General features: G+C 46.6%; 1 protein-coding gene across 1 annotated transcript in view; it reads left to right on the forward strand.

The window, feature by feature from the left end:
* Positions 1-672: 672 nt before the first annotated feature.
* EDC4 (enhancer of mRNA decapping 4) overlaps positions 673-13,971 on the forward strand; it is a 30,250-nt gene continuing 16,951 nt past the window's right edge. The window contains exons 1-11 of the mRNA XM_065733377.1: positions 673-782; positions 4,346-4,502; positions 5,576-5,687; positions 6,492-6,591; positions 8,023-8,212; positions 9,426-9,573; positions 9,996-10,100; positions 10,999-11,108; positions 11,675-11,758; positions 12,335-12,430; positions 13,432-13,534. Of these exons, the coding sequence (XP_065589449.1) occupies positions 704-782; positions 4,346-4,502; positions 5,576-5,687; positions 6,492-6,591; positions 8,023-8,212; positions 9,426-9,573; positions 9,996-10,100; positions 10,999-11,108; positions 11,675-11,758; positions 12,335-12,430; positions 13,432-13,534 (1,284 nt within the window). The 5' untranslated portion in view covers positions 673-703. The remainder of the gene's footprint in view (positions 783-4,345; positions 4,503-5,575; positions 5,688-6,491; positions 6,592-8,022; positions 8,213-9,425; positions 9,574-9,995; positions 10,101-10,998; positions 11,109-11,674; positions 11,759-12,334; positions 12,431-13,431; positions 13,535-13,971) is intronic.

Here is a 13,971-nt window from a genome sequence, read left to right on the forward strand (position 1 = left end):
TCCTTCAGTTTGTATCCCGCTCTGAAGTCCTGGCCGGTTGTGTTTCCACAATGTTTCTTACACAGTTAGGGCTGGCTGATAATGTTACGGCGTGCTTGGCCGTCATGTACGCGTCCCCCTGGAGGTGGCGGCATTTCACTACTGAAGGGATTGAATAAATTGATCTTTCCTGCAGCCCAGATGACACATGAGCGGAACCGCGGTTCCTTTACCTGCAGACCTCACTAAGCCCTTCGAGCCCGCCTGCAGAGGGCTTCGTGTGCCGTGCTGAGCTCAGGGAGCAGCCAGCCCACGGCAGGGCGTGGGGGGCTGGAAGGTCTAAGCCAACCTCATCCGCCCCGCGCGTTGCACTGCGTCGCTGTGGGGATGGGCAGCTGTGCCAGCGCCTCACCGCTCTTCGGGACAAGAAACCGCTCCTAATACCCAACCCGAGCTCTGCGTGGGGCCACCGCGTCCCGCTGTGACCCGGAGCAGAGTGAGCCGCACCTACACGCCGCGCAGGAGCGGCCGTACACCCCACGCACACCCCGCCCTGCCGGGGCGGTGCCAGTGCTGACCCCGCCCTCACCGCGCCCCGGAACCCGTTGGCCCGGCGGCGGTTTCCTCCCGGAGCGCCGCCAGCGCCGGGACCGGAGGCGGAAGTGCGGGCGGCGGGGCGGGACGGTGCGGTGCGGCGGGGCGGGCGGGAAGCGGGCCGGGCCTTATGGCCTCCTCCAACAGCATCGACATCGAGGACGCCACGCAGCACCTGCGGGACATCCTCAAGCTGGACCGGCCGGGAGGTGAGGGGCAGTGTGGGGCTCGGCGGGGAGCCCCGGCTGTGGGCCCGGGCCCGAGGCCCCGCGGGTGGGGCCCCGCTCGGCCCGTGCCCTCGTAGCCCGGCGCTGGCTCGGTCGTACTATGGGTATGGGCTCGGCGCCTCAGTGCTGTGTTCTCGCTACGAGAAAGACGTGGAGGTCCTGGAGCGCGTCCAGGGGAGAGAGTGGAGCCGTGAGGGGTCTGAGCGCAGCGCTGTGGGAGCGGCCGAGGGAATGGGATGGGTCCGCTGGAGAAGAGGAGCTCAGGGGAGAGCTCGTGGCTCTGCAACTCCTGAGAGGGGGTGTGGCGAAGGGGCGCCGGCATCTGCGCTGAGATACCGGCGATAGGGCAGGAGTGGTGGCTCGTGTTAGGTTGGGTACTGGGAATAATGGCACATCTGCCCAGCGTGGTGGGGGAGTCACCGTCCCTGGAGGTGTCCCAGAGCCGTGGGGATGTGGCACTGAGAGATGTGGGTGCAGTGGGGTGAGGTTGGACTTGATGGTCTGAGAGGTCTTTCCCAACTTTAATGATTCTATGACTGTCCAAGCTCCAGAGCAGCCACCACACACGCTGTCTCTGCACGACCACAAGGCACAGAGGTTGGTGTGAGGCTGTGATGGAGCAAATCTGCAGAGAGGCAGTTTCGTAGCACAGCTGGATTGGAAGGGACCTTAAAGCCTCTGATAGCTGAGGTGTCCAAGGCCTTGAGCAACACCAGCAATGGGGCATTACCAGGGTCTCACCACTCTCTGAGTAAATAATTTCTTCCTAACATCTAACCTGCGTTTCGTTCCCCCTTGTCCTACAGCTATTAGACTATGTAAGAGGCCACTTCTATCTTCTTTTGTGAATACCATTTAAGTACACAAAGGGCTCATTGAAGCATCCCGAGCCTTCTCTTCTCCAGGTTGAACAAGCCCAGCTCCCTCAGCCTTTCTTCACAGGAGAGGTGCTCCAGTCCTCTGAGTGTCTTCGTGGCCCTCAAAGCACCCTTCTTGTGTTGTGCTGGAAGCCCCAAGCTTGGACATAGGTGAGGCCTCCTCCCCTGGTGGGCCTCACAAGAACAGAGCAGAGGGGGACAATCACCACCCTCATCCATTTTCATTATAGCAATAGAAAACTTCTGGTTGTTCGAAGTTTCTGTTGTTTCTGGAACGTACAGGTGATTCAAGATTCTGTTTCTTATACTGTAAGGAAATACATTTTCCTTTCCAAAAGGAGAACTTGGTGCAGTGATGAGGGAACTCTTATTTCACAAGCAATTTGTGAACTGGAAGAATGCATCGTTGCTGGGACAGTGATGAAGCTGTCACCTTGAGAGAAGCTTAACTTTCCCCTGAAGCAACTTCCTCTTGCTGGTAGAAGCAAAGGAATTACTTTCTGAGGATGCTTTATTTCTTTCTGGGGCTTTTTATTCGTATTCATGCTTGTCCTTTGCCTCTTATTATCCTTTTCTCTGAGCTCTGGTGCATAGGAAGGCAGTTGAGAGGAGGAGGAGCAAGTAAATGGCAAGTCAGTGATGAACCTGCAGTTGTTCTCAGCAGGAAGCGCTGCCCGAGTGGGCATGTGTACTTGGAGGAACTGGACAGAAAAAGTGAAAAGCAGAAGGACTTGTTAGCTGAAAGCCTCTGATCCTCCCACGTGGACATCAGAGGAAGGGGAAGCTTTTGAGGCCCTTGACAGAAAATAGAAGCAGTCCTGTGAGCTGCACATGCAGGGCTAGTGTTATCTGTCGTGAAGCTGCCAAAGATCTCTCTACTTCCACTTTCTGATTCTCCCTGAGTTTCAGTTACAGATTTTGATGTCATGCAGAGTGTAGCTGCATTCCAAGGCTATTACTGCAATGGAAGTTCTGCTCTGCTAGCTGCAGGTAGCTCTGAGCAGTCTCTCCTGACACGAGTTTCTCCCAGTTTTGGTGTTAATATGTCTTTTTACCTGCTGAGCACCGAGTCTCTTCCCTTTTCTTATGCCTTCAGGGTTGTGCTGGCCTGGCTCCCACTAGGGTAGGGTGAGGGGCTGAGCACATTCCCCAGTGTTGGTGTCCCACTGTGGTGCCCATCATCCTCTGTGGGGCGTTTCCTTCTTCCCTTCCCCCGGAGCTGATGTCATCACCCTGCTGTCCATAAACACTGATGTGAGCCATTCCTGTTGCTGCAAATAGAGCAAAGCCCATCTCATCTTTTTCTGTCGCCCTGGATGCTTTTCTGTCACAATTACTTTCTTATTTTTGGCCACAAAGGATAAATTACAGCTGACGAAAGCTTATCACACCTACCAATATGCTGTAACAGTCCTCATCTGCAGCAGCAAGCTCAGCTCGGGTATGCTGGCTGGTTACAAGGCTGCATTCTGCAGCCTCATGCAGTGTGGCTGCACTGCTGTCCTGTTCACACAGGACAGGTGAACTGAGGTGTCGTGCTCTGTGCTGGGATGCCCTGGAGCTGCACAGGCTTGCTGTGTCCATACTGTAGTTGTTGATTTATTTACCTTGTTCTTCATAAGCCAGGCAGGTTTTAAATATTCTTCTGGCAAGTGAGTAATAGTTGCAGTTGTGGCTGTAGGCAGCAGCGCTCATGCTGATGCATTAATGTCATTAGGGCTGTTTGGTGATAGGAAGCTTGCCTTGCTTTCCTCCTGCCCCTGGTTTAGGTGTGTTATGTGTGGCAGCAGCAGTGGGACTCGTGGCCCTGCGAGCTGCTATCTCACAGGAGCTTTGCAGCACTTGTTACCTGGCAACAGGACGTGTAATTTCAGCCTTTCAGCATGAATGCTTCCAAGACAGGTGGCTTTGACTTCTGTGCAATCGCATGTAGGCACTGCTGGAGTGAGCTTGCTCTCTGGTGGGGATCATCAGCTGTTGAGGAGATGTGGAAGCCACCAGGCAACTTGCCCTTGGCCAGATGTATGAGGGCAGGATGCATACACTCCTCAAAGCAGAGATGAAGCTCTGAATAAGTGGTTGCTTTGCCCTAAACTTGAGCGCTGTGAACTTCCATGTTCCGTGTAAACCAGGGGACAGCTGTGGGAATCCCACAGGCACAGATGCATGGTTTTGTAGCTCAGCTGCTTGAACACCTCTGGCCTTTGAGGTCGTGTCTTAGAGAATGGTTTTGGAAGGTGTTATTTCCAGCCAACCCCAAGTGCTGTGGGTGCTGCTGTGTGTACTTCTGGCCTTCAGAGCTCTCTCTGAAGAGTGAGAATGCGCAGGAGTTAGAAATGACGTATCAAGAACCCTTTGGCCTGGAACATAAATATGAGATTCACTAAATCTGAGTTGTTAGCCCTTCTGATCTGAGAATGTTACCTCCTTGAACCACATAATCTCACTCCCATTTATCCTGATCTGCCGGGATTCCTCATGTAAGATGAGCACTATGACTTCAGCCTTTTATACAAGTTCCTTGGATGGGAGGTCTTCCTTTTTCCAGCCAACTCGGTGCGTTCTACCTGATAGTACCTGACCGAAAGCACCTGGAGGTGGTGTATTTCATGCAGCTCTATTTCTTTTAAATGGATCTTGTGCATGGTTGACTGTGCTTTTTCTTAGGTTCGGTGAATGAGAACCAGAGACCATCCAGTTCCTATAATGGAGACCTGAATGGGCTGCTGGTGCCTGATCCCATCGTGGCTGGAGATGGACCTTCGCTGGCGAAGCCGGTGCACCGCAGCATTTCTCTGGGGGCTGTGCAGGAGAAGCAAGTCATGTAAGTGTTGTTCAAGAAAGGCTTGAGAGTGGATAAGAAGCAGTTAAAAATGACTTGTGGTGGGCCTGGGAAAGCATGCTGGGAATCTAGGCAAGTTTTATGTTGAGCTCAGCTGGCAGCTGTGAGTCCCTGCTGCTGGTCAGAGCTCTGGTGGTGCTGATGCACTGAGCCTGACTGCTGTGCTGTGCAGGAACTGAAGAACATTGGCAGGGCTGTGTAGGGAGGAGAGCAGAACTGTCTGTGTGACCAACACTTGAGTAGGGATGCAGGTAAATAAGCAAGGCTGCAGGGAAAGGTAGCATTTGTATGAAGAACTCCAGCTGGACTCCTGCAGGGACCTGCGTTACCTGAGAGGTAACTTAAGCTGCAGGTTTGCAGTAGAGAAGGCTGTGCACTTGTCCAAGTGTTTCTCTCCCCATTATTTAAAATAGAAAAGCTACTCCCTGAGTAGCTGAGCTGAGCCTGCTGAGCTATGCCTATGCATTGATGTATTTTGGACAGCATACGTGCTTTTACTGCTTACATGTAAGCAAACATGTCTAGAACAGTTTGGATTTGCTCTTTGTCATGGGAGAAAATGCAAATCCAGAACTGCTATCGTATGTCAGTCTAATTAGTGTAATGCTTGTCTTCATGCAGTCACTCTTCTTAACATCAGAATTAATATAAATATATTTTATGTGGGTTTTTTCTTTGTAGTTTTGAGAGAAGGTTTTGTGACAATCATGAGCAGGATGCTCTGCTGCTGAAGTTCAGCTGCTTGGCTTTGCTGTTTGCATCTTGTGTTGGATAGTAGTCAGGGCTGCTCTAACCAAATATAGGTCTGTGCTCAAGTCCTGTAGGTTAATGTTCAGCAAGAAGCTGAGCAAAACGGGTGTTTGGCTCTTCTCAAACTCTGACATCCAGAGAATGGAGGCTCTTAAATGAAAGCAGTTTCTCTTTTCAGTTCAGGTCAGATCTTCTAGATGCACGGATTCCTTCTGTGTTGCTCTTAATGTTGTGAACAATTGTGTCCTCTGTGTTCTTCCTGTGGAGTCCAGTCTGATTTATTTTCTCTCTGCTTTTCTCAAAAGCTGCCTTTCTGGTGATGACAGCTCCACTTGCATAGTTATATCAGCAAAAGATGTGGAAATAGTGGCCAGCAGTGATTCCAGCATCAGCAGTAAGGCCAGAGGGAGTAACAAGGTAAGGAGCATGAGGGGACACATTCTGTCTATCCATTTCAGTCGCATCAGCTCAGTGCTTCAGTATTTTAAACAGAAAAGACTGTCTTCTTTCATGTGTTGTGGGAGTTTGTCAGAGAGCTTAGCAAGGGCAAAAGAACTGGAGCAGTATCTTGTGATTGATTGCTACTGTTACTCTAGAAGCTGGCCAAGCTGCCTTCTGCTTCTCAGGAGGAATTCCATGATGTAAGCTGGTCTTTGCTGAGAAAGTGCCCTTCTTCCCTGAACAAATTTATCTTGCTGATTGTTTCTGTGCTGGAAGGTCTTTTCTATAGAGGGAGTGTTTCACTGGTCCTCCCGAGCACCAGTCCTGCTGAGGGCTCCTGCCAGCAAGTCAGGGCTGCAGAACACTGAGATATTTCTCAGATATAACCAGAATTCCTTTTCTGGGAAAGAACAAGTGCCAATGCAGCAAATAGTTTTTGAATTTGAAGAGTGTCTCCAAGAACTGGGAAGCCGGATGCAGTGCCAATAGGGAGGTAAAGGCTTCTTGGCTGTGGTTGAAGGGCAGGCACTTGTTCTGCAGTGTGACATTCAGTGAGTCGCATTCCTTCTTGCAATGGAAGGAAATATTCATCAGCCTTCATAACTTTGAGAGTTCAGGGTTCTAATACTTGGCACTCAGTATGCAATTCTTCTTAGCAACTGCCGCTTCAAAGCTTGCTATTAAGCATTAGGCTTTCCAGGAGGAAGTTGTATTTGGCAAGTTTGTTCCAGGAAAAGTTATTTGAGACTCTCATAATTCTTTTTTCTTTCTCTTGAGCAGGTGAAAATACAGCCTGTTGCTAGATACGACTGGGAGCAGAAATACTACTATGGCAATCTGATAGCTGTTTCAAACTCTTACCTGGCTTATGCCATTAGAGGTGAGGTACCTTCTTGTTTTTGCTGTTTTGCTCTGTGTCTCTACAAGAGGCAAGGTTTGCATCAGAAGAAAGTAACTAACAATAAGTGAAATGCTTTTTGCAATGCCCTGACCAGTGTGATGTTATAACAGGAGAAAGAGTAAAGAGTACAGAGGGGGAAAAGTGATGGTGGTATGGGAGAGTTTGCACGGAGAAGTTTTCAGAGGGTAGAAATAGGATTTGCTGGACAGTATGCAGATGTTCACTGTACTCATCTAATGAAATGCTTCTGTAGCAAACAAGCTTCTCTGCACAGAAACAGCCCCGTGGTAATTTGAGTAGATGTTTGTGATGGGTCTGCTTGCATAAATTTAGAGTTGAGCTTAAGGCTAAATTTAGAGGAGGCAAAGAGCAGTGCAAAGGCAGTGTGTTTTGCAGGAGAGAAAAGCAGAACAATACAGGTACAGTCTGTGAAATAGTCTTTATGAAACAAATGAGCCCTTACAATGCTGTCATGTAACCACACTGCATCTGGGGCTCTTTGGTCTCTTTCTTAGTTCTAGCACCCACCCATTTGTCTGGCTTCCTACAACATCTGCTACTGCACTTCTGTGTTCTTCTTGCAGCTGAGGTTATCTCGGAGCAGCCATTTTTAGGATGCCTTACCCTTTTTTGAAGTATTGAAACTTGTGTGCCATAGAAAAGCTGAGTGATCTTCTAGGGCTGTGTTGGGCAGCCAGGTGGAACTGGAAACGATATGGTCTCTGTAAGACTGCCTGTGTTATAGCGATGTGGGGGAGCTGAAAATTTTGCCTAGAACACGTGTGCATTTAAGTCATGCCTTTTTTCAGCCATGCACACCAAAAAGCAGTGCCTTTTCCAGGTGGATGATCATGCTTTTTGTGTTCTTGTGGAAGATGTGTTTGAGCTTCCTGCCTCCTTTTGTCCAGTCACTGAAAGTGAAGTTGCAGTTACACTAATTCACTGTCACTGGGGTCAGTCTTAAAGTTTTGGTAGCTTTGTGATCACCTTGGGATGAAAATTCAGGCATTGCATTAAATAAAAGCATCTTTCTAGAGAAAGAAGTGCTGAGAATTGTGAGAAATCAACTTCTGTTGATTACCTCTTAGGTAGAACAACTTAGGACTTGTGGCACTCAAGAAACAGTGCAGAAGATATAGAAAATTCAGCTGCCCCTTGCAAGGCAGGGAAAATCCTTGATGCTGCTGTTCCCTTCTTCTGCACCGAAGCTGAAAAATGCAGGGGAAATATTTTTGCATGCATCCTGGGTCGTCAGAGGGTTTATTAATGTGTCGTCCATGGGTTTTTGGTGCACTGCTGACTGAGAGCAGCTGATGGCAGGATGGATGCTGGGAATGACAAATGGGGAGGCCATCCTTTAGGGAAACTGCATGGGTATGTAGTGACTCTTCCCTTCTGTCTTTTCTGCAGCTGCCAGCAATGGCTCTGCTATGGTGCGAGTGCTGAGCGTCAGCACTGCGGAGCGGACCCTGCTGAAGGGATTCACGGGTGGTGTGGCAGACCTGGCTTTTGCTCATCTCAACTCCAACCAGCTGGCGTGCCTGGATGAGGCTGGCAACCTCTTTGTCTGGCGCCTGGCCATGGAGAAAGACAAAATCCAGTATCTTGTCAAAACAAGCTTCACCTCGGTGGTAGGGTAATGGTTAGGTGTGAATGCAAGCTCGGAATTGCTGCACCTATCGTGGCCTCCTTAGAGCAGCAGCTTGCAGGAGGGGGTCAGTAGCTGTGCCTATCCCAGGGAGTATCAAATGTGGGTTTGCAAAGTCAGCCCCTGCTGCACAGTCAGCACAATCACTACTTGAAACTGTGTAACTTGAAATTGTAGGAGTGACATCTCTGTGCTCCTGGTCCAGGCAAAAACTTTCAGTCCAGAAGGTTTCAATGTTAATCTCTACTAGCTGGCCCTAAACGTGACTAATGTCATCTGGACTTGTGTGACAGCTTTTTACTTACCTTTGCCTGATTCCAATTACTTTTCTGGGGAAGGTAATACCATCCTTCCACTCCTTTTCATACCTGTCACCTTTGTTCTTATGGTGGTCCTGAAATTTATTTTAATACTTGATTCACTGCCCTAAATAATTTCCTTTTAATTGCTAGATGTGACTTCTCCATGCTTTTCTGAGGCACATCAGTCAGTGGGGTATCATAGAATCCTTAAGAGTTGGAAGGGACCTTTAAAGGCCATCTAGTCCAACTCCCCTGCAATGAACAGGATGCTACAGCGCAGTCAGGTTGCCCATGGTCTGATCCAGCCTCACCTTGAAAGTCTCCAGGGATGGGGCATCCACCACCTCTCTGGGCAACATGTTCCCAGTATTCAGTGAGGATATGGTTTGTTAGGTTGCAGCTTCTTCATTTTAATTGTATCCGCTCTTTCCAAAACCAACCAGAGTAAAGGTGGTTGTAATTGTTTAAGATCTGATGCATATGGATGGACCAGAGCACTCATCCTGAGGCATTGTGGTAGCATTACTGGCTCTCTGTGGTATTGGTGTTGCTGCAGTACTAGCTGAAATAACTTAATCTGTCCATCAGTGGTTGTGTGGATGATGCATCCAGATGGGAGTATGTGTTCTTGTGCTTATCCTTCTCCTGTCTGCAGCCTACAAGAGAAAATTAACAGAATCTATTAGCTTTTGTAAGCTGAATTTCTTCTGCAGTGAAGAAAAGCTAGTTTCCCTACTGATTTTTTTTTCCAAACCACAATTCTCTTTTAATCTCAATGATCAAAAAAACTTGAGGTTTAGTAGCATTTACCAGAGGGCCAAACCTGAAAAGCCAGAAAACTGTTTCTTAACTGTGGTGATCAGAGAGGAGATCTTGGTGAACATCAAACGACCCGACAGCACCCCTCTGAACACCTCTCGAAGAATCATCTGGTGTCCTTTCATCCCAGATGATAATGAAGAGAATAGTGAAGAGGGAAGTCAAACGTTGGCCTTGCTGCACGAGGACAGGGTAAGGAGATGTTGCTTTTGAAAGATTGTGTTTTCATGAGAGGGAAAGAATCTTATGGAGGAAGGAGCCCATGTAAATGGTTGGAGGTGTTGGGCTTCTGTAGTGTGCCAAGGGATCCTCCCGTAATAAGATGCACAATTCCTCTCTTCTGAGGATCAAATAGTGAACACTGCTAAAAATGATGTGGAGGGCATCGTTCCCTTGTTCAGGCTTTGCCAGTAGGGAGGAGTTTGGTGAGCAGCGTCTATCACTGCCATGAGCAGCACTAGAAAAGCATCTAATTGCCAAGGTAGAGAGGGGAAGGTTTGTGTCACATGCTTCCACGGGGCTGATAGGTTGGGCAGAGACTGTAAGAATTTCTCGTCTGCCTGAAACCAGTACTTGCAAAAGTAAACCTGTATGTGTACACATTTATTTTCCAGGCAGAGGTATGGGATTTGGACATTATCCGCTCAAACAACAGATCCTGGCCAGTGGAAGTGCCTAACATCAAAGAAGGCTTCATTGTAGTGAAAGGCCACAGCACGGTATGAGTCTGCTTCATTTTCTTTGCTACTGTCCCATAGGTGATCACTAGAGATCTTTTAGGCTCTCTTTGGGTTTTACTGTGTCTGGGGCTGGAGTCCTTAGGGCAGTTTGCTGCAGAAAAGTTCCTTGTCCATCCACCCTGTCACCCACAGCCTTCTGGTGATGTGATTAAGTGCACACGTCACTGGTAAATGACCTTTGTTTCAAGAGCCAAGGTGAATTTATGGATATTTGCTTTGAAAAAGTCACCTGTATTTCCAAGGGCCTGTTTAACAACCTGGGCTGTATTTCAACTGGTTTTTTGTGTGTCACAGTAAATGGAACACCTAATGCTGCTGTTTGTTGCTGAATAAGAAAGGGAAAACTAAGCCCAACATCTTCTTTATTATTTTATGATCTCCCCCCCTCCCCCAAATAAGTATAGCTATTATCTGTTACGACAGTGGACCAGAGCTACAGGTGAGCATCCAGAAGGTGATATTTTGAATATGAAAGATAGAGCTGGAAAGAGTCCAATTTCACTTCCTGAAAGGGGAAAATGACAAATTAATTATATCACCCAGATAAAACAAAGTAATTAATGCTTGTGAAAAGCCAGAAAATCCCAACACCAAATGAGCTCTGTTTGTAATACGATAAATGGTGGGAACAGCAGCTGAATAAGTAGGATGGATTATATGGATTAACTTCCTGTTTGGAAAAGTAGATTATTAATTATTATTATTAGAAAAAAATAATAATCAGGTTTTCTCTGAAGTGTTATGTAGTGAAGTATGTGTTAAATCACTCAGATCTCTGGTCCTATCAGCATGTTAATCACATTCCTGTTTGAAGAGAGTATTCTTTCTCCCGAAAGAGCTATAAAATTACTTTCTTTTTTTCCTCTTTTTTATTTAGTACCTGAGTGAGGGAGCACTTTCTCCTGATGGAACTGTATTGGCCACAGCAAGTCATGACGGTTTTGTCAAATTCTGGCAGATCTATATTGAGGGGCAAGATGAGCCAAGGTAACCAGAAAACTAGAAGATGAAGGAACTTGGGGCAGAGCTGCTTTTTCTCTGAGAATTTTCTTGCTACAGGATTGCATGAAGTGATCACTCTCAGGACACAGTAAAGTACAGGGTGGATGTTTGTAAAATGATTTGTTAGTGAATGGTGATTTTATGTCACTGGATATCACACATGCTCATGGTTTGGTGACCTCAGGAAAAGGTAAAAAGTAAAATCCTGAATTCTGTGCTTTGCAGAGGCTGTACTCAGAGTCAACTTGTTACTCTCTTTTTCAATGGAGAAAGCTGCTCTGAGCTATTCATCTCCATGTTGACTTATTTTATATATTATGTCCTTAAAAGGATAAGCTGGAGGGCAACATGTGTGTTCTTCATGGGTTATTTTTTTTGGTTCACTAGCTACAGTATCTGATCTTACTTTGTATACACATGTAAACAGCTGCAAGCTGGTAACTCTTAGTGCCTGCTGACCAGATGCTCCTTTGGATAGGGGATAATGTCTTCAGGACCTACATCTTCATTTATCTTTCCATTCACACTTGATTTCTCTGATTCTTTCCTAGATGTCTTCATGAGTGGAAACCACATGATGGTAGGCCTCTTTCCTGCCTGCTCTTCTGTGACAACCACAAAAAACAAGACCCAGAGTAAGGCCCCAGTCCTCTTTGTGTACTGAAGTTTGGTAACACCTTCTAATGCTGACATTGGGGCGTTCCTTGAAGTTGTGCTCTACTTGTAGGAATTTAGTTTTGTGGCAGGAGCAGGTCCTCTCCTGTTCATACTATGTTTTCTAGTGATGGAGAAATAGAGAGTGGACAGAACACAGCCTGAAGTTACCTTAATTCTAATGCCTTTCATCAAAGCAAGGGCAGATCTAAATTGATGAGTCCTTTCAGGTTTGTGGTGTGGTCAGTTTTGCCTGGCCTGTTGTCTTTCAAATTTCTATTGCAGATGAATAAAAAGATAGCAGTTGTTTTATTTAAAAAAAATGAAAAATGAAAAATAGCTATTTTTCATCTTTCTTCAGTTGCTTATAGATGTAGCTCAAGAACTCTACAAGAGCTGTACTGGTTTCCAAGGTAGATTAGAAACAGATTTTCTGGGAACTTTGCTGTTGGGTAAAACCACCTATGTAACACTTGTAAGGATGTTTCAGTGAAATATCCCTGCAGCAAGGGACCAGGTCTTGTTTAGAAGAACTTAAAATTGTGTTGTGTCTGCAGGGTTCCCTTCTGGAGGTTTCTCATCACAGGGGCAGATCAGAACAGAGAGCTGAAGATGTGGTGCACTGTGTCTTGGACCTGTCTGCAGACTATCAGGTAGGTGTTCACCTGCAGGGTTGGCTTTCCTTTGAGCCATTATATCCTAACAAAGCTCTCAGCTTCCAGCTATCCTTACTTTTCAAAGGTGATCTTTAGTGGAGCCTGCTCTAACTTCAGTTAGGACCTTTTTCTGGGCTGATGTGATATATCAGGGCTGTGGTAGGCTGTCAGGTCAGGCTTTGGTACAAGAGCAGAGGTCAGTCCTTTTGCAGTCAGTCATATTACTGAGGTCTGTAATCCTTGCTTAGGTCTGTAAAGCGTAGACACAGCTGTAAGCACTGGGAGAGGCACTGCAAATTGCACTTAACTGTTTTTTGTTTTTTTCTGTAATCAAACTAGGTATTGAATAGCCAACCTAGGATGTCTTCCTATTATTCCTTTTCTGATTTAAATAATGAGAAGCCGCTGCGTTGACAGAATTAGAGCAGTTTTACAAAGTTTATTTGCTGAGCCATATGGGTCCACAAGTTCAAATGCTGCTGCAGGCCTTCCCTTTGCTCAGCTTGTGCTGTTCCTTCATTTGACTTTTGCTAGGAGATTGTGGCCTCTGTGATCACATGCACAAGTAAGGCCACTTCTGAATTCTCCTCTCTCATATTGCAGGAGATCTAATGCTTGTGGATTGGTGGATGGTTTTTCTTAAATCTGGATCTGTCGTCCTCCCATGAATGTAGCATAAGTTCATAAGTTCATAAGGTTGGAAAGGACCTATAAGATCATCTAGTCCAACCATCCTAAGTTACCTGAGCACACAGTGTCATCTTTCATTTAAATACTTGGAATTCATGTCTTGATCCTATTCTGTTATCCTCCTGCTGTCCTCTTAGTTGATATCAGTCAGCAGTGACTTTTAGCAGTGATGCTTTTGTTTTAGGGGGTGGTTGTGCTATAGCGTGACTGTAAACTCCTAAAGATTCATTTTAATTAATGCACAGTAGTTGTGGTTGCATTAATATGCCTTTTTTCTGTGCCTCCTCCTGTCTTGTTTCTGGATCTAGATTTTCTCCTGACATCTTCAGCTCCATGAGTATTCTTCCCAGCCTGAAAGTCTGCCTGGACCTTTCTGCTGAATATCTGATACTGAGCGATGTGCAGAGAAAAGTAGGTGTTTCATTTTATTGCTGGCTGTGTGGTGACAGGGGAAATGTTCTCTGTGACTGTTTCTGCTGCCTGGGACAAGGCTTTGCATGTTAATAACTGAAAATTCTCAGAGTTTGGCCTTAGCTATCTCAGTGTAAGATGACAGATGGTGGCAATTGAACAGCTGATTAATCCTGAGGAGCCTTAAGGATTATTTCTTTCCCCAAAATAAAGTTCTTATTTGGAGGAACTTGTCTGGCACAACAGGATTGAGTTCCTGATCAACTGTAACTCAGATAAGAACGTACTTATTGTGATTGCCTAGTGTGGGTGTACTCCTCCAGATTTAAACATCCCAAGCCTATTCCTTGTTTTATTCCCATGCTTCCAAATCTGAATGCTATGCTTTATGCCCACATGACACATACACGTGCTGTTCTCTGATAGCCCAGTGGCAT

This window comes from Cyrtonyx montezumae, unplaced genomic scaffold (genome assembly GCF_038088225.1).
Source record: "Cyrtonyx montezumae isolate F1298 unplaced genomic scaffold, pur_monq_1.0 scaffold_17, whole genome shotgun sequence".
Taxonomy (NCBI): Eukaryota; Metazoa; Chordata; class Aves; order Galliformes; family Odontophoridae; genus Cyrtonyx; species Cyrtonyx montezumae.